General features: G+C 40.3%; 1 protein-coding gene across 1 annotated transcript in view; it reads left to right on the top strand.

Annotated features, from left to right (window-relative positions):
* The window catches only part of UNC13A (unc-13 homolog A), a 210686-nt gene that overhangs the window by 161020 nt on the left and 28039 nt on the right, over nucleotides 1-21627 (top strand). The window contains exons 33-36 of the mRNA XM_075282689.1: nucleotides 1102-1179; nucleotides 1798-1886; nucleotides 2056-2208; nucleotides 3483-3606. Of these exons, the coding sequence (XP_075138790.1) occupies nucleotides 1102-1179; nucleotides 1798-1886; nucleotides 2056-2208; nucleotides 3483-3606 (444 nt within the window). The remainder of the gene's footprint in view (nucleotides 1-1101; nucleotides 1180-1797; nucleotides 1887-2055; nucleotides 2209-3482; nucleotides 3607-21627) is intronic.

The raw sequence follows: 21627 nt of genomic DNA, 5'->3' as shown, positions 1-21627 counted from the left end.
ATGAATATTTATTGAAGTCAGGGCACCCTTTTCAAGAAGAAGTGCTAACTGAATGCAAAATGGTCATTGCCTGGCCTGTTTTACTGTGCAATCACTCTCCCCTGTGTATTGCTTTTACCATAACATGGAATAAAGTACTGATTTTATGATAAGATGTCTGGGTGAGTGCCCCCCGTTTTTTCCTCTTATTTTTGTTACTATTGTGCGCATCTTATTGGGATGACAAGCACCACGGTAATGACATTTGTTGTTATATGCTATACTCTCTTTTTTTTATTCTGCTTTTGATTCCTCTATAGTAAAAACAAGCTATGACTGGGTCTTAGTAATGCCACCTTTTCGTTTTCTTCACTTGTATTGCAATAACTACTCAAAGTATATAAGAAGAATGTTCCCCAAACATTCTCCTACACATTATTGACTAAAAAAGTTGTCCGGCCAAAATTTTATCTATTAACTAGGCCGGGAGTGATAAAAAAGAAAAGAAAAGAAAATCATACTCACCTGTCCCTGGTGCCTTGGAGAGAAATTCAATTCCTCTAGAACAAACATATTCAGTGGTCTCCTGGAGTTCATACTAGACTTTTGTGAACTTTTGCAATTTCTAGGGCTCAGCAACTGCCTTTGGGTGTACTATTTTCAATTCAGTCCTTCAAGAGGACCCCCCCCTACAGATTCAGCTTGCCAAATCCTCATAATTGTGCTGCTGGTGAGACATAAAGGAAGCATGATGTTAGGCTAAGGCCCCATGTTGCGGAAAAGCAGCTTTTTTAATTCAGATTTTGTTGTGGGTTTTTGAGCTAAAGCCAGGAAGTAGAAATATACAGGCAGCACTTCAACCTTTTGCTCAATCCATTCCTAGCTTTGGCTCAAAAAAACGCAACAAAATCTGCAACAACAAAAAGGCTGAATTTCTGCAATGTGGTGCCTGAGCCTTTAAATCTGTTTTCCCTTAGTCCCAACAGCAGCACAGTATTTTTTTATTTTTTATAATTCTTCTTTATAATTACATGGTTGAGGGAGGGGGGTCTTTTTTTCCTGGAGAAGGGGAAGGGTCTAATTAATTAACGTCATAATCAATGCTTCTTTCTATCTTTATAGCCATGTATATTAATGAATAACATCCAACAACTTCGGGTCCAACTGGAGAAAATGTTTGAAGCAATGGGTGGGAAAGAAGTAAGTACTTCAAAACATCACCTTTATATAGACTAGCTAATATTCTTTAAGGCTGGGACCCCATGTAGTGTCAACACGGCGAATTTACAAAAATCGCAGTGTTTTGCAGTACCTGCAAAGTGGATGGGATTCTGTCTAATCCTATCAACACATTACAGAAAAATATCTGCAGCAGAAATGCGGTTTCAAAAACCGTTGCGTTTTTGCAAATTGCAGTATGTCAGCTATACATACAGAAACACTGACATTTTCCGTATAGGTATAATAGAAGCAGAAAGTCAGCAGAGAAAAACTCTGTATACTTTATATAATGTGTTTCTGCCGCGATCTTTTCCGTATCACTTTTTGGCTGTAGCTCGCTACGTGTGGCCTTAGTCGAAAATAGATTTTTATGTGATAACATTTGCTCAGGATATGAAAGTTTTTGAAATTAAGGCATAATGTTTAGCATTATATTATATTAGTTACAGTCTCAGTCACATTAAATCCCAGCAAATGAAGACCGTGGATTCTAGTTTACATTATGCTGCTTTTGTATTCTGCATTTGAGCCCAGTTTAGCAAGACACAAGATCATGAGTCTCATTTGTCTCAACATTTTTTTATGTTGAATTTTTAGTTGGATCCAGAAACGAGTGATATTCTCAAGGAGTTACAGGTGAAACTTAACAATGTGCTAGATGAGCTCAGCAGAGTGTTTGCCACAAGGTAAGTGAATATATGTGATCTTTGTACATTAATTGGCATCTCTTGGTGCAATTGATTTTGTAGTTTTACCAAAGATGACGTTTCTTCTGGTGAAATGGAAAATATATATTGTATCCTCCAAACCTCATTTATAATTTGTGGGTTTCTCTTTGGCTTACCTATTTTTCAGTTTCCAGCCACACATAGAGGAGTGTGTGAAACAAATGGGAGATATCCTGAGCCAGGTCAAAGGAACTGGAAATGTGCCTGCCAGTAACTGCAGCAGCGTGGCCCAAGATGCTGACAATGTTTTACAGCCCATTCTGGATCCACTTGATAGCAAGTGAGAAGGGAGTTATAAACTTGGAATGGTTTGTCTTAGATGTGCCATGTATTATAAGAATTTACATTACATTACATTAGTTTGTTAGTGTAAAGGATAATAGATTCAATGGGACTGAACACTTATTTGCAGATGATGTACAACATAAGTATGCTTAGAGACCCCTCATCATGAAAACATTATTATTTTTAAAACATATGGTCTACCCCAAGAGCAATTCTGAACAATGTCTGCTTTAATATTCAGGATATTTGTCTATATTTAGAACATGCAGAATGTATGCCTTAATCATGGACTCTCTGAGGAGATGTGCTGTGTGCAGAGTGGTCCATGTCAATCTTCTCCTTTTATGGACTACATTCATAAAACTGTTGCTAACACTTAGGACAGTGGTTCTTAACCTTGTTTGAGGTACCGAACCCACCAGTTTCATATGCACATTCACTGAACCCTTCTTTAGTGATAAATCAAATATGATTTATTTGCAAATTCAAGACATAGGTATGTTTTTTTACTGGTACACAAAATGAACCGTGCATATGGCCTAGGGTTTGATTGAACCCTGGTTAAGAACCACTGACTTAGGATAAAGAGTTCATGTTTTAATACATTTCATTACTAACAACAAGTGCCTTTAGACTAAGGCCCCATGTAGCAAGCCACAGCCAAAAAATGCAGAGGAAAAAACTGCACTGGAAACCTGTCACGTTATTTTCCACAGCGTTTTTCACAGAAAGTCTGCAGAGTTTTCCTCTGTAGACTTTCTGCCTCTTTTATATCTATACAGAAAACACCAGTATTTCCATAGGTATAACTGACATGCTGTGATTTACAAGAACGCAGATTTATTTTTCTGCAAAGTGTGAATAGGATAGCTAGAATCCCATCCAGTTTGCAGGCAATGTAAAATGCAGTATTTTTTGCCATGGCATTTCCGCCGTAGCCAGAACACTGCGTTTTGCAATGTGGGGCCCTGGCCTTAAAGGGTTTTTCTAAACTCAAATTAATTTTTCATACTTATGACTTGTTGAGAGGATAACTAATAAGTATGTGATCTGTGGGGGTCTGTCACCTGTGTGCAGCAGCCTCTGAGTGCCAGAAGCCGATAGTGGACAGGAACAACAGCTGATATGTAAAAGGTTCTGGTGTTGGATAGGTCATCAGTATGAAAAATCAATTTGGACCACAAAATCTCTTTTAAGTGCCTTAAAAGTTGCAACATATGCCATCAACATATATAACATAATATATCTAACTCTACTTTTTCTCGTCAGCCTTACTCTTTTTGCTAAAATTTGTGAGAAGACTGTTTTAAAACGTGTTTTGAAGGAACTTTGGAAACTTGTAATGAACACTATGGAGAAAACTATTGTACTACCACCACTGACAGACCAAACGGTAAGTCTATATAGAGTAATTCACTTGCCACAGCTTAGGGTTTGCATATGAAACTAGAACCAAGCACCCAGTGGGTTGTGACATGTCACTAATGCTATTCTGAACTCCTTGTTCTGGAGCAGAACTTGCCAGACTTCACATGAATTCTTTATTTCATTGAATTCTCATAAGAACATATTCTATTCAGTATAACATTAGGCTCATTTATAGACCGTAAATTATGATGACATTATGGGTAGCATACCAGGTAATGGTGTATTAGGGGCTGCTAAATACTGAGTATAGTAATATAATATAAAGAAAAATATCTCTTATTGCATTGTAATCATATTAGAGCTTTCCAGATTTGTCTTCCAGGCTTCTGGGAAAGGTGGATAATATGTGAGGTACTTGACAGATGTATCTTTCAGGGTCCTAGTCTGTGCTGTAATACAGATTGCTGCTGAAGTGCAAAATTTACCTGTATAAACAGTTTATAATATAGCTAGCTAGTTTTGCCTTTCAGAAATCTGATAAAGCTGGGTGATTTTTCACAAAGTAGATAAAAACTCACACATGTAATTCTCCCCTCACTGGTGTAACTTGTGTCCTGGAGCTGCACTCCTTCCATTACATGCAATGGCATTGATATACAGCAATAGACTGAACGGGAATGAATTAAGCCCCACCCCATGGGTGAAAAGCCACGTCTTTCCCAAAATTCCAATGGAAATATAAAAAAAACAAAAAACCTGATAGTCTTCAGTAGTTGATACTTTTTTAATGGCTAACTAATAATGATGACAGATTACAACGTTTCGGAGCTCTTGGCTCCTTTCTCAAGTAAATTTCCGAAACGTTGTAATCTACCATCATTATTAGTCAGCCATTAAAAAGGTATTAACTACTGAAGACTCTTAAGTTTTTTGTTTTTTTTATATTTCCTACCCACTGGCTAACACGGTATGAGAACAAACATTTTCCTTATACAAAATCCCAATGGTGTTATGCTTGTGCTTATAGCTTGTCTGTAATGACAGAGGCAGGAAATACTGTCTGCCCAATATATGTCTGTGAGATTTCTGCTGTTCAGTGCTGCAGTTTAGCAGTTAATCCTGCAGACATAGGTAGAGATAAACTATATTATGTATATATATATATATATATATATATATATATATATATATATATATATATATATATGTGTTTTTACGTTCCTTTTTAATGTTCCTTTAACCAGAACATTTGCCTTGTGTAGACCTATCTAGTAAATCCAGGGCAAAAACTAATTGCCACTGGAATCCTCTTCCATAACATCCAACAGGGAGAAACTCAATCCCAATCTCTTCTGGAATAAGTAGGTATAATCATTTTCTGTTCAGAGAAGAACCACGTCTCCAATCGACATTCTCAACCTAGAGGTAGATCACTTGAGCTGAGGGAAGCCTCTTGTGGGAGAATGGTTCCTGAATCAGGAAATCCTTTTCTTAAATCACTCAGAAGCAGGGGATGCCAGAAGAATCTTATGATGACAAAGTTCAGTGCCAAGGTGAAATTTCATCTTTGTATCAGGAAGGCAGCTCTGTCCATTACAAGGAGGTTTAGGCTAGCCTAAATATACCTTCCAATTTCCAAGATATAGAGTTTATTGATGAAAATCAGGCAAGACCAGTCCTTATTGGGAGGCTGATTTTGAGGCAGATTCAGCATCAAAATCAGCACCCAAAAACTCTGTGTGCACTGACCCTCAAAGAGCTTGTCATTTTCCCAACTCATTCAGATCAGTAGAGTGTCTGATTGCAGACTATCCCCAGTGCAGAACCTTGTGTCTCAGTGCTTTGAACATGAAAAGATTCAACCTGAAAGCCTGGAGGTTGACCAGCTCCTACTACAATCTAGAAGCCTCTCTGATGCTGTCCTAAGAAAACTCTCCTATTCTACAGCAGATTCCACTAAGTGAACTATGCTAGAGTGAAAAAAGATATTTGGTGCTCTAGGAAGGTTGCTAACAGCTCTAACCTTTCTCTATTATCCTCGATGTCCTTAAAGGCGTCTTTCATAAAGGTCTCACCATTTCTACCCTGAGGGTTCAAATCGCTGCATTATCTGCCTTCTTAGAAAGATCGTTATCTCAGAAATCTCGTCAAGAGATTCCTGAAAGGATCTGCTAGAATCAGGCTGTTATCACCTTTGTTCTCCTCCTTTTGAACTCTTGGAGGAAGTAGACCTAGGAAGTATACTTAGCGCTTAAAATCTGTCAATTTTATTTCCCTCTCCTGCTTTATTTTCCCTTCTCCTACGCTAAACTTAGCCAGATGTTTAAAGATCTATTCAATAGGTTCAGTAACTTCAAGAATGGTGAGAATGGTGCTTGATTCTCTTCTCTGGATTAAATAGAGGTGTAAGGATTCGATTAAGGAAGCTATAAGGATCACCTTTGAATCACATGAGTTATGTCCCCCTTGGTTTGTCAAAGCCCATTCCAGCCATTTACGCTCTACTTTCTGGGCTGAAACTAGTCTGATCTCTCTGAATCAGAGTGGCAATACTGCCTCATGGAGCTCGCATACTGCATTTATCAACTGTTATTGGCTATATTATATTTTAAATTCATAGTCAACGGCCTTTGCTGTAGGACACAAGGAAAGAGTTGATTTTTTTTTTTTTTTTTTTACTATAGGCTATTATAGGCCATAGGATGAACTCCATAATTCATTGAGTGATTTTATTGTTTAATAAATGTTCCATGTCACAGGAACAGAAATACTCCATATTGTGCTGCTTTTAGGACTAAAGGAAAACAAAATAACATCAATTCTTATTAACAAATTTTGACTCTTTTCTGTGAAATCCTACATAATTTTCCTTGCTTCTCTATGGAAAGCTGTCCCTGGCTTATGGTGTATGGGCTTGTGTGTGTAAATCAGGGAAAATATTGGAAGGAGGGGTCACTTCAGTTATATTATAGGCATTTATAAAATGTAGAAATTTGCTTTGGATACATATGAATTCTCCAATCCTAACTGTTTTCAACCAGTGATATCTCAGAAATAATAGAGGTGTAGTTGCAGCCTTAGTGTTATATGATGAGAATCTCCTATTTCATACAACACAGAAGCAAATTTCTAGTTACTATAGCCTGCAATTTTCACTCTGGCCATTAAGCCTGATGGACTGACACTTGCCAATTCTCTCTAGATTTTCTTTTCAGCAGTCACCTCATTTATATCACAGACAAGACTGCATTGCAATTAATAACATCTCTACAAACATTACAACAGAAAATAACAGCTCAAATACAGCTCAGCTATAAATAACACAACATAACACCTAGCATTACATCCACTACCAACAATAGGTGATATCACAATTTATCTATTTCCCTCCCTTCGCAAAACATGCCTAAGGAACTCTTCTCTAGACCTCAATGAGTTGTGTTCAGACTAGAGCTGGCTGGCTGACTAGTCCAGGACCATACTGAGCGCTGGCAAGATGGCAGCTCCCATAAACATGTGCAAATTTTAGAATAAAGAAAAATCTACAGTCCAAAAATTGAGTTTGTTACTATATTGTTCCCTTTAAAAATATATAAAATATATAAAATATATTTGCTAAATCAAATAGAAAAGTATAGTAATCAGTAAACTATATACTAGGTCATGGCTGTAGAGGGAGTTTTTAAAGTGAAAAGCCTGTGCTGACTATTTATAATGTATGTTTACAATGTTTGGAGCTCAGTTTTTCCCCCTCTTACATGATGACTCTCATGAGAGAGGATGCACCAGCAGGTAACGATCTATTAAAAAAAAAAAAGATCCAGGGCCTGGCAGGAAAAATCTGGGGCTTTGACAGGGAAAATCCGCCTGCAAAAACGTCTCCCATTCATTTCAGTGGGAAAAAAAGCTGCATGCTCTGTCTTCACGTGGATTCTGCGGCTCGAGACACCCTCCTGCGTAGGCCCATTTATTCGGGCCTTATCAGGAGCAGGATGCCAATGCACTGCATCAGCATCCCATCATGGGTAGCCGCGCCAAAATGCCACACGGCGGAAAAGGTTTCTGCCATGTGAACTTACACTAAATGGCAGTTGGAGTCAGGTCAAGTAGTATTATGTCAGCCATCAAATAACTGTCTATGAAAGGGCTTTGACGGGCATAGTCTGAGAGAACTGAAGCCATCCTTACAGTGTACTTCTACATTCTGGCTGTATGATAACCAAACGGGGCAAAGGATAAGAACTTTAATAAAGCAAAAATTAGGGAATATCCCACAACAAACATTCATTACCTACGAACAGGATAGGGAATGACAGATAGTTCAGTATAGGCTCTCTATCAGTCCTTTTTAAGGGCCCCTTCACACGGCGGATACTCTGGCTGATTCGGAACGTTTAAACGTTCTGAATCAGCAGCGTTTAAAGCAGGTCCCATTGCTTTCTATGGGAGCCGGCATACGCGCGCTCCCCATAGAAATTAATGGGAAAAAGCAGCCCACTCATTTCCATGGGGAGCGCACGTATACTGGCTCCCATAGAAAGCAATGGGACCTGCTTTAAACGCTGATGATTCGGAACGTTTACACATTCCGAATCAGCCAGAGTATCCGCCGTGTGAAGGGGCCCTAAAGGAATGGCACTGTGTATGTGTGATCACAACAACTCAATTCAAATGAGTGTCTCTGGAACACTTGTATAGTGACTGGTGGAGGTCTCAGTGGTTGCTCTTATATGATAATTCTTTTAGGCTAAGGCCCCATGATGCGGAAACACAGCAGAAAAAAATGCTGCATTTTATAGTACCAGCAAAGTGAATGAGATTCTGGCTAATCTCATCCATACAGTGTGGGGAAAAAAAACTAGCAAGCTGCATTTTCAAAAACACAAGCATTTTTGAAAAACAGCATGTCGATTTAATGAGGCAGAATAACCACAAAGAACAATGCAATTAAAAACAGTGTGGAAAAAAAGGGATACTTTTCCAACAGTTTTTTTTTTTTCCGCTGCATTTTTTAACTGTGTTCTTAGCCTAAAGCAGGTCTAGCTACATCATGGGCTTGATATTTTACAGCGCACCCCCCTTTAATGAAAGAAATCTCAAACTATATGGGTCTATATCTTGATTTTAATATTCTTAAAATTCTAATACGTTGTTCTTAGTTTTACGGATTTTATGAAAAGTTGCCAACAGGATAACTAATATAACTTCCACATTGCTTATAACCAAGATTCTTGAGTGGAAAAATTGATGATGCAGGTACAAGAAGTAGGGCATGTTTCACTGGGACTGGAAAGTTTGTTGGTACTGCTTCCAAACAGGGTCAGACTGGCCCACCGGGGAATCGGTGAATCCCCGGTGGGCCCCGAGTCCTGACTGAAAGTTTTCATTTTACCAATGCAGATGCATTGGTCAGGCACCTGACCAATGCATTTACCTCAACACACAGGGGCCCCGATTAGCTGAAGCTGTACATATCGGAGGACAGAATGTGCATCTTCAGTATCAGCTAATGGCCTCTTCCTTCACTTACCTGCAGCTGCTATGCTGCTTTCCTATGAAGTCTCGTCCCTGTTGCCCAGACTTCTTCCCTCCCCCTCCTCCTCACAGTGAGTCGTCTCTCACATCATAGTGTGTGGGGAAGATAGTAGCCATCTGCTGCAATGTTTCACTGCTGAAATATGTGAGTAAATTCTTTTGGTAAAATATGTATGTTTAATATGTATATATGTGTACATTTGTGTAAAGTATGTGTCTTGTATACTGTGAGTACTGTATGTTTGTATACAGGTATGTGTGAGTATATACAGTATGCTATAATAATGTGTATGTGTGAGTGTATATCGTATTCATACATTCATATAAGTATATATATAATTTATATATGGCATATGAATGTATATAAATGTATATGTGTGAGTATATATGGTATATGTATAAAGCCTAGTTCACATCTATGTTCGGTAATCCATTCGGGGAGTCCGCATGGGAACCCCACCATCCCCCCGAATGGACTAATGATCGCATTAGCAAGCGTTGTGCAGTGAAAGCACATGGACCCCATAGACTATAATGGGGTCCGTGTGCTTTCCGCGTGGTGTCTGCACGAGTCATGCAGACAGGAAAGTAGATCATGAAGTACTTTTCTGTCCGCATGTTCCCTGCGGACACCACACGGAAAGCACATGGACCCCATTATAGTCTATGGGGTCCGTGTGCTTTCACTGCACACCGCTTGCTAATGCATTCAGTAGTCTGTTTGGGGGGGGGGGGGTCCCCATGCGGACTCCCCGATTGGACGGACTCCCCGATTGGATTACTGAACGCAGATGTGAACCAGGCCTGAGTGTGTAGGTATATAGTGCAATCCCATCCACACATTGCAGAAACACACACGGCAGACACACTGCAATTTCCAAAACTGTTTGTTTTTTAAAAATTGCAGCATGTGACTTATACCTACAGAAACACCTGCAGTTTCCCTATAGGTATAATCAGGGGTGAACCTTCCCCTTTCGCCGCCCGAGCTAACTGCAGAAAGCCGCCCCCCCCCCCCCCCCGCCGGGAGGAGGGGGCGGATCGGGGGCGTGACCGGGTTGATCGGGGGCGTGACCGGGTGGATTGGGGGCATGGCCGGGTGGATCGGGGCGGGGCTTAGCCCCGTTCGCCGGCAGAGAGTAGGCCCGGAGGCTGCCTGCTCTCTGCCTGAGCGTGAGGGGAGGCTGCCGGAGCAGCGCTGCTTCAGTGGCCTCCCCAAACCACCGCTCGGTGCTAAGCCAGTCCAGGACAGCTTGTCCTGGACTGGCTTAGGTTAGCAAAAATGCCGCCCTCCCTGAGGCCCTGGCATAGTGCCGCCTGAAGCGCTCGCTTCAGGTCGCCTCATGGGAGGTGCGGCACTGGGTATAATGCTAAGTTCACACGGGGTTTTTTGGTCCAGAAACTGAGGCGAAGGCAGCCTCAGGTTCCGGACCAAAATTAGGTAGCCGCGACTGAATGCCGGTGCAGTGCACCAGTATCCAGTCGCACACTCCGCTCCAGATTAGGTCCAATGCATGGTCCTAGTCAGGAGGAGGTGAGTGTATTCAGGCCAAATCGTGAGGCAAAACGACCTGAAGAATGAGTATCTTGCTTCTTTTTCCGGGAGCTGGAACAAAACGGCTCCCAGAAAAAAAAAACTGACTGACTCCCATTAATTTCAATGGGAGACGTCTTTTTGGTCAGGATTTTGAGGCAGATACGGCCTCAAAATCCTGACCAAAAAACCCTGTGTGAACTTACCCTAAAGGAAACAGAAAGTCCTCAGAGGAAATCTCTGTGGAGTTTCTGCAATAAGCGCTGCAGGAAAAACTGATGTGTTGCCGCCGGGGCTTTTCCTGCAGCGCTTTTTGCTACTGCTTGCTACATGGGGCTTTAGCCTAAGGCTGAGTTCACAGGGAGTTATTTGGTCATGATTTTAGAAGCGCTCTGTAAGCCGATGGCTGGTCAGGTAATGGAGGGGATGTACATCTCACCCAGACTACTCAGGTGGGTGAGATGAGAAAACTCCAGGAATGTTTGTTCTCAGCAGGCAACTTTTGTCTGCTGAGCATTTTGGTAAATGCTCAGTATTGGGCTGGATTTTTACCTTGGGCTTGGATTCCACCCCCCTCCAGTACACACTTTGGGGATGTTCCGGCAGCGACTCAGCTGCAGAGAGTCTCCTCATCAAGGAGGCTTAAGAAGCCAGCTCCAGCAGCAACACTTCCCTAGCTGGGCAGGTATTTATTTTTGTATTGTTTCCTTTTGTTGCTGCACTACCTTTTTGAGTGAAAATAAACTCTACCTTTGTTTTGGACTAAAAAATGGACTTGTGTGTCTATGCCACCCCACCTAGCAACCCCAGACCCTGACAGCTCGCATTTTAGAGTTTGTGGCTGTTCCACATCTTTTTTTCCTGCAGTGTGCGGATGAGGTAAAATTGATTAAATTCCATTCACTTTGCTGATTCAGTAAAACACATAATTTTTTTTTCTGTAGTAGCCAAAGATGTGTTTCTGCAATGTGAGGGTTTCAGATATTTATGGCCTATCCTGAGTATAGGCCATAAAAAAGATTAACACTGGACAACCTCTTTAATATGCCCCACACAGTTTAACATTCCCCTTCTGCACAGGTTGTTACCCCATCACTGCTCCCACACAATATAATGGCCCCGTCACTTTTCCCCATACATTATGGGGGACCAGTGAAGAGACCACTGTATGGGGGGACCAGTGAAGTGGCCATAAAAAATTTGGCCCAGGCAACCCCTTAAAACAGATTGTCTATAAACTGGAGTAGTCACTGTGGTGGCCGCCAGGGAGGTGTAAAAAAAAAATAACAAAGTATACTCAACTGTCCCCAGCACCCCGTTTTCCCCTGCATATGTCTGTTCAGTCTCATGGCTTCATTTCTGGAAATCCTGTACCTAATTGGTCTTAATGGTCACACGAGGTGCCAGCAAGAAGGTGCCAGCACGAAACCGAATGGACGCTGGCGGGGCACAATGGAGTGCTGGGGACAGATGAGTATTCTTTTTTTATTTATTTGTTTTTTATTTTACACCTCCCGCCCAGCACATGAGTTGCTCCAATTCCTGGACAACCACTTTAAACGATTTATCCATGTCTCTAATATTGGTGGTCCTTAGAATAGGCTTTCAATATTACATCTGCGATGATACAACAGCCAGGACCTCTGTAGATCAGCTTTTCCAGGACAGAGCAGCAGCAGAGATTTTTTAAAACAATATTTATACATTATCTAAACATGCTTTTAAGAATGTATGTATGAGCAACTGTCTTGCTTCCAAATGAAGGTATATTATCAAGCTTACAAAATAGGTTTCTTCTTTTATAAGGCCATTGGTGTTTAATCATTGGGGGTTTGATCGTATGGTTCCTGTTAGTCAACAGAATTAAAGGGGTATTCCCACGTCACATACTCACCAGTCTTCACTGCTGTACAATCTTCTTTCTTCCTGGTTTCTTGCGTCATTTGGTGGGCGGGGTTTCACATGCAACATGCTGTTTAGCTCCGCCCCTTCAAATTAGTGTGTAGCTCTGCCCATCGTATAGCGTGATCCTATGGGGCAGCTGAAGGGCCTGTGATGTCATCAAAGGTCCTCAAAAACATTATATGCACAATATTGGACTATGAAATACAGGCAGGAGCAACTCCATTCTGTGTTACATATAGAGACTGCCTGTCTCTGCCATAATGAACACAATTGAATTAGCTAACCTGATAACTGGGAGAACAGAAGATGAGTTCAGAACTGAAAGCAGCTCCTCTCTACTATCTGAGAGCAGGAAACTAGGTCACATGGTGTAGACACAGGAATAGCTAGAAACACAGGCTCGCTCCCATGCACTTAGCCCCTCCTCCCTCCCCCCTGAGAGCAGGCATATACATCACTTGACTTTTGAGCAGATAAGTCAAGGGCTGTGTCAACAATGAATTGAATAAAGTAAGATAGTGGACAAACAAAGCAGTTTTGCTGAAGCAGTATATTTAGGAAAAGTCTTACATCCACATTAACAAGCAGTATAGATAGGATCCTTGTGATGGGACAACCCCTTTAAGGGGTCACAGAGATCCAACAAGCACTGCATCCCTTTAATTGGCAGTGCATTCTTTCCGTTGGTACAGCTCCATATTATACATAGGGTTTTGGCTATGCCTGGTACAGCAGCTGAATAACAAGTTTTCCAATGTGGCCAGGAAATGTGACACAATTGTCCTACAATAAGACTGCTATGTTTGACGAAGAAGCTGAAAAGGTTTTGGGCCCCATGATTATCTGTTGTCTGTGTAACCCCTGTAGTGTCATGTTGTGCTACATAGTTTGATCAGCATTTTGACATACATTGAAAAAAAGCAATCTTTAATTTCCCCTAAAAGTTGGTCACAGCAAATATTCATTATGTTCTGTTGTGTTAATTTTTTCTAAACAAATCAGTACCGTAGTTATGGAATTATATACTTTAACACCAAATATGTTGTATGCTAAATGCAATAATTCACCTTTATCATCTGAGACTGAATTTCATTATTTTGTGACTTGACTTCACCACAAATTCTATATATTTCAAAGGATTTCATAAGGAGAATTACTACACCATATAGAATTTGATTTGGTATAGCAGTGAATGAATTGGCTACAAGATGGCAGCAAGATAACCCAGCATGTAATATGATCCAAATTCTAAAACACTAATGCCAGTAAGCAATGTATCGAAGGCTGACAGTGGTATATGAGGCAGTGTGGTAACCTGTTGCTACATGTATTGAATTATTGATTGTTGTTTATTTCTCACTGCTCACCGTTCGTGCAGATGATAGTAAGTAGATGTTGTGTGTCTGTCTGCTCCCAGTTAGCTGATCTATGTCACATGTGAAGCTGCAGCCTCCTTCTTTTTCCCCTTCTACTCTGGTCCTGTGTCTAGCTCTTTTTGTTGCTGTCCCTTATCTGTAACGTGGGTCACCCTGCTTAATCCACATTCTTCATCCCACTTGTCGATGTGCGCAGTCCCGCAGAGGAAGAACATACAAGAGCTTAGACTTGAATGGTAGCAAAAGTAAACTACCAATCTAGTTGCATATACTGTACGTGTTAGTTTTGATAAGTAAGACAGTCAAGGAAAAAGTGGGCAGTCATGAAAAATTAATTTAGGTCCATGACAATGTTCGAACAGCATTTGACTGTTTACATAGAATTAGTCTAAATAAGTAATGAACTTGCTTCATTTATTTTGTATGAGTCCTGTATTACAGTTAGATCAGAGCTGCATTCATAATACTACAGTCTTCAGAGCTGCATTCTCTCAATGCTTCTTGCTAGTTTTCCCTGCATAGCACTGATAATTGGCAAGTTAAACGTTATAAAACACTTCAAATGTATTTGTATTTTCTTGTAGAAGTACATGGGTTTGGACATCTGATGTCTTTTTAGACAATGGAGTTGCTAAAGCTTCTTCCTTTTTCTTATCTTTTTTTTTTTTTAAAGCCACAATCTTCCTTTCGTTGCAGCCTGTTGCATGTGTCCATGACTAATATTGCATACCAGTAAATAGCAAACTTATGTTATTTCTATTCATTAAATCTTATTTAATGCCAAGTAAGTTGAATACAGTTTTTAAAAAAAAAAAAAAAAATTAAATAAATTGAATCAGTACTTAGTTTCCTACACTTTAAGATTAGGGCCCCACTTGCCGGAAACGCTGTGGAAAAAAGGCGGTGTTTTAAAGTCACAGCAAAGTGGATGGGATTCTCGTGAATCCCATCCCCACTTTGTGGTAAAATACGTGGTGCGGACACGCGGCAATTTCCAAAACTGTTGTGGATTTCGAAATCGCAAAATGTGGATTATATCTATGGAAACGCCAGCGGTTTCCCTATAAATATACCGTGATGTGTTGCTGCTGCGTCTTTTCCTGCAGCGCTTTTTTACTGCGGGACACCATATGGGGCCCTAGCCTTAAGGGGTTTTCCGTTACTTTTCAGTTGATGACTTATAATTAGGATAGATCATCAACTGAAGATCTATTGATGACTACCAAGAATAAGATGTTTGAAGCAGGAACAGCACTCCCAAAGTGCCACTTCTGCTTGACAGGCCATGTGATTTCACATTAATTAGTCACATGGCCTCATGTGAGCGCTGTAGTCTCTTCATACAACTAAATGGGCAGAGGCCCAGGTGTCAGACCCCTGGCGATCTTTAAAGGAGTTGTCCATTGAGTATTTATTCATTTTTCAGGTCCAGTGGAATGCTTTTGATGGACCTGGGAGTTCCAACTATAGTCAGCCAGTCCCATTGCACAGGTAATTAATTTCCAGTGAGATTAGGGAAGGAGGGCGAGTGGAATGACCCAGGGTGTCCAATGCTGCCTCAGATCACATGACCTGGGGTTCATGACATTGCCAGAACACCTGTTCATCAAAAAGCATTCTGCCAGACCATGGAAGTGAAAACCCTTTAACCCTTTAGTGACCAGTTTTGTGCTCTAATGACAAAGCTAATTTTTGTTTCTTTCTTTTGTCGCATACCAAGAGCCATAACTTTTTATTTTTTTTAATGCAAAGGCTTGCTTTTTGTGGGACAAGTTGTAGTGTTTAATAGCACCATTTTGGAGTACATATAATTGATTTTCTTAACCTTTTCTGGGAGGAAATGGAAAAAAAAACAATATTTACTATGGGCTTTTTATGCTATAAATCATTCACCAGGTGACAAACCACCTTTTAAATTCATTCTGTGTTGATACAATTACATTGATACCAGATTTCTATAGTCTTTTGTATATATGTATATATATATATATATATATATATATATATATATATATATATATATATATATATATATAAAGTATGTATATATATATATATATATATATATATATATATATATATATATATATATACAGTATATATATAGATAGATAGATAGATAAATCTTTTTTTCTTGCTAACATCATTTATCTTCCAATGAAATTATGGGGGGGGGGGGCTTTACAAGAAGACTTTAATTTATTTTTTTTTAAATTCGTTTTATTGAAGGAGATGCAACAAAGTAAACAGGATAATCAGGGAAAACAGGTACACAACAGCAAAAAGAATAAAACATAGAGATAAAACAACACAGAGAAAAACTTGACATTTTTATTGGTGGTGTTTCATAAATGTAAAAACGTTTTGCCTGTTTTGTATAAAACTAAGGTTCCACATTGTGGCAATACAGCACTTTTTTGGTTGCAGATTTTGATTTGGTTTTTTGAGCCAAAGTGAGAAGTAGACATAACAGAAGGAAAACCTAAAAAAAATCTAAATGCTTCCTTTATATTTTCCATTCCTTTTGAAGCCACTCCAGATTTTGGCTTAAAAACGCAGTAAAATCTTCAACAAAAAATGCTTTGCTTCTGCAACATTGGGCCTAAGCTTAAAGTTTTTCAGTCACCAACAGATCAAAAGCGGCAATTGTGGCATATCTTCTTTTTTTTCTCCTTTCACCTTGTAGGAGGGAATAACATTATAGTTGTATTACTCATGGCATTACGTTTGTGGCAATATCCAATATGTAACGTACATACTCGAATATATGCCAAGGCCCCTAATTTTACCACAAAAAAATGACTCAAGTATAAGCCTAGGGGGGAAATGCATTTAAATGCAGCTGCTGGAAAATTTACAATATTAAAATAGATACCAATAAAATTACAAGGGGTATTCCCACGTCGCATACTCACCAGTCTTCGTTGCTGTGCAATCTTCTGTCTTCCTGCTTTGTTGCATCATTTGTGGGCGGGGTTACATATGCAAAGCCAACAGCGAGATGCCGCTGGCCCTGCGTGCACACTCATAGATGGTGAGACCAGTCTAGCCTTCACAATGCCAATACAGACCCAGCATCCGCTGTAATAGAGAGGCGGATGCCGGGAGGGTTAGATGCTGGCACAGGTGCCTGCAACGTCGCTATGCTCCTGCCCTGCATGAAGCCAGCAGCGGCAGGAGCGATGCTGTTATTCCACCCCACCAGCCCCCCCCCCCCCCCCCCGGAATAGCAGCAACGCTCCCGCCGCTGCTGGCTTCATGCAGGGCAGGAGCATAGCGATGTTGCAGGCATCTGTACCGGCGTCTAACCCTCCCCGGCATCCGCCTCTCTATTACAGCGGATGCCGGGTCTGTATTGGCGGCCCCTTCCCCCAAAGGGTAAACTACCCCCCCCACAGGCTCGCTCCCATGCACTTAGCCCCTCCTCCCCCCCCCCCCTCTGAGCAGCAGATACATCACTTGACTTATGACCAGATAAGTCAAGGGATGTGTCAAAAAAAAAAAAAATGAATAAAGTAATATAGTGGACAAACAAAGGAGTTTTGCTGAAGCAATGTATTTAGGAAAAGTCTTACATCCACATTAACAAGCAGTATAGATAGGATCCTTGTGATGGGACAACCCCTTTAACTGATCACCAATCTTTACATCAAAAATGAATTAATAGGGCAATTTGCAGACACATATAGGACAGGTATAGGACACATATAGGACCTGCTCCATAAGATGTAGCGCTTCAATTTGGCCCAGACACACAGCCGCAAAAGCGACGGCATCTGTGTACGGACCCATTGAAATTTAATAGTCCATAATTATATCCACCATTGCAGATAAAAAGTCTGGTCATGTGTATTACAGCTTAGTAACTCCATGTACCTCAGGTTAATAGCAGTTAATCCCATCATGTCCCTCACATTAACCCCCTCTGTGCCTCGCATAAGTTCATTCTTAGAAACAAGTTTATTGGAAACTTGTCAGGTAAATTTGGGACACTAAACCACAAGCACGGACAGGTCTTCTATGTGGTTAACTGCAACGATAAACCATATATCTGTAAGGACCTGTTGATGCTTTAGTGTCCTAAATTAGAAATTTAAGACTATATCGACAACTGGATTTTGCCAGTTGGGGGGGAAAGAGCATGTCCTTGCACAATCTGAGACGGTTTAGTAACCCCTAGTTGTCAACTTATTCATACATTTCTAGGAGCTACACTGTATAGAGCTATAAGAAAAGATGCTCAAGAACTCGTTTCACAAGGAATACAAGTACTGCATATATTAGTGATAACAGTTTAGCTTCTGTGTAGATAATATGTAGATTTGTTTGTGTAACCTCTGCAGGAAAGCTGCAAACTCTTTTACCACATCCTCCTGCGATTAACATTCTGTGCACAGCACATTTTTGGCACTAATACGTTCAAAGGTCAACTCTTCTTTTTTTTTTTTTTTTTTTTTTTTTTTTTTTTTTTTTGTAGCTGCTTTTATTTTTTCCTATGACCGCATTAACATTTTAAGGTAATTTCAAGAATATTCCAGACTTCATTAAAACATATTAATTTGACAAAAAAAATAACGTACCCAGATAGAAATATCAGATTATTGCAAAATCCTGCATACAGTTATGTCTCAGCCAAATGATTACAGGTGTGGTCTCCTTAGACACTAGTACATATCACAATGGGATTGGAAGGTGCTTTCCATATAAAAAGGCTGTTGAAGGATATTTTTGTGTACTTTCCCTCTTTATGAGAGATTACTGACTGCTAGACATACCTCTATAATGCCCTCAAAGACAGACCAATTGTAGCTTCTCTTTATATAAAAGCTATAGGGGAGATTTATGAAGTTTTCTAAAAGGAAAACTGTCTTTGATGCCCAAGGCAACCAGTCATAGCACAGCTTTAATTTTGGACTGTGTTCTTTAAAGGTGAAAGCTATTGTTTGATCTTGTGCTAATATCAACTCACCTCTACCCTCCCCTTCATTTCTAAATTCCTAGAATGCTCAATGTGTTCCCACCTGATCCATCTCTGCTATATTTCTTCTGGATCCCTTACAATCGGGTTTTCGTGCACTACACTCTACAGAAGCAGCCCTCATAAAAGTCTCCTGATAGCTAAATGTAAATAAAAATATTCAATACTTATTCTTCTGGATCTCTCAGCAGCATTTGACACTGTAGATCACCAACTCCTCACTATGCTCCACGTCTGTTGGCCTCAGGGACACCGCTCTCTCTTCGTGTTCTTCCAATCTTTCTGACTGCTCATTTACTGAATAATTTGCTCGTGCGATCTCTTATCCTCTTTCCCTTGCTGTTATGGTTCCTCAGGGCTTGGTCCTAGGCTACCTCCTCTTCTCTCTCTACACGGCACCGATTGGACAAACCATCAGCAGATTTGGATTTCGGTACCATAGTTTAAACTGATGACACCCAGCTATATACCTCTTCCTGTGACATCACCCCTGCACTACTACAGAACACCAGTCATTGTCTCCAACATCATGTCTTCTCTTTATCTGAAAAACTGACCTTCTTGTGTGTGCTGAACTACCTAATCCTTATATTTCCATTTCTATCTGTGGTCTTACTATAACACCAAAGTAGCATGTACACTGTCTTGGGGTTGTATTTGACTTGGCTCTCACCTTCACCGCACATATTCAGACACCTGCATACTCTTGTCACCTACTCCTCAAAAACATCTCTAGAATGCAATATTTTCTCACTGTGGTAACATCAAAAACCCTCATTGTTGCTCTGATTCAACTTGAATACTGCAATTCCCTTCTAATTTGGCTTCCTCTTACTAAACTCTTCCCTCTACATTCTGCATTGAATGCAGCCATCAGACTCATCTTTCTGTTAAGTCAGTATACAGATTCAACTACCTTGTGTCAGTCACTTCACTACTTGCCCATTCGCCACAGAATACAATATAAAATGATCACACTCGCCTATAAATCCATCCATAGGGCCGCACCTCCCTACATCTCCTTCCTCATCACTATCTACTGCCCTAACCATCCTCTCTATTGTGCTAATGACCTTTGATTTGAATCTTCTGTTATCCGAACATCCCACTCCCATCTCCAAGACTTTTTTCTCAAGTTGCAGCGGTGCTCTGGAATGCTTTTCCCAGGACAATCCAAATAATACCCAACTACGGCAGTTTCAAACATGCCCTAAAGTCACATCTGATTTGTCCAGCTTATCACATGACCTGATCACATTGTTCTATATCTCCGCACACTACACTTTTCTTATCCTAAACTATCCCTCATAATCTATTCCTTAGAACCTGACCCCTCCATCTAGAAGTTGCCCTGTGCTCACCGCACTTAGTATCCATATATTTACACATACCAGCTATGTACCTACTATTTGATATGTTAATTTTTTTGTCACAGTGTAACCTCTTATACTGTCTGTTCATGTACCCTTCTGATTTGTAAAGTGCTGCAGAATATGTTGGCGCTATAAAACTAAAGTAATTAAGTGTTTTAATAGCTGTTATTTGCAGGGACTCAATCTAAACAGGTTTTCCCATTTACATAATTTTAATTGTCTAAAGAATTAAAAAGTTGATACATTTTTGCAAATATAAAGAATTTAAAATTATGTTCAGTTTGAAAGATTTTGGTTTGAATCACCTCACGCTGGGCCACTTCAGTCACTGCTATGTGCATACCATCAGGCCCCTTTCCAATGGAAGCCTGCCCAGGGTAGATGAGAAAAATAACAAATACTTATACTCACTTCTCCTGGGTTTCCAATGGTCCCCAGCTTCTTTTTCGTGGCTCTTCCGGCATGCAATTTCTGCAATGCGCTTGTAGGTTACTTTCATGTAGCCAGCATTGATCCTGGTCAGGTATCCAACACCTTTCGCTCTGAAACAACCCCATTTCATCAGGCTTCCCCCAGCAACTTGACCGTTCCTTCGATTTCTCGATTCTTTACCTCCGTTGTACCTCTGATTCTTTCAGATCCATTTGCACCCATCATAGCCCAGTCTATTGACTTTCTTCTCATCGCTCCAAATCACCCATTTCCAATCTTCTACTGTCCACTTTTCTTACTTTTTTTTACAAACTTGAGCCAATGCTTTTATGATAAAATTGTCAACTCTTCACTTCTTTATTTGGGCCACCATTCCACACTTTCGCAATGTGCATTGCACACATGTCTGTGATCTCACTATTACAAAGCATACCTCCACCTCTACTGCTGTTTTTTTGCTTCACCAGAGCTGATAGCCCTTGTGATGATGTGACTTGATATTTTGCACGGACGTCCCTCTTTTGGTTTTTGAATGGATCTATGGACTTCATTTTGTATTCTTCCAACTGTCATGGCACTAACGTGATGCAGTACAGCTGATCTGTGTAGGGTTCGGGTGTTGAATCTTGACAAATTATATACTGACATACTGATGAGCCATCCTGTGGATATATTGTTAGTATAAAAGTCAATTTGGGGCCAGAAAACCCTTTAATTGATGTGATGTTTATTAGGTTAGAAGGCTGTGTAGTGCACGGCTATGGTCTTTGATTCATTATACAATGAAATGGCGGTCATCATAGTGTGTAGGTTGTGTACTATCTGGGCCTTGTATAGAGGTGGTGTTGGTCTATACATGATGTGTATTGTCTGTATAGTGGTAATAATTCTCCCCAGTATAGCGGTACACACA

This window comes from Leptodactylus fuscus, chromosome 1 (genome assembly GCF_031893055.1).
Source record: "Leptodactylus fuscus isolate aLepFus1 chromosome 1, aLepFus1.hap2, whole genome shotgun sequence".
NCBI classification, from domain to species: Eukaryota; Metazoa; Chordata; class Amphibia; order Anura; family Leptodactylidae; genus Leptodactylus; species Leptodactylus fuscus.
This window is presented reverse-complemented; position numbering and strand designations above follow the sequence as displayed.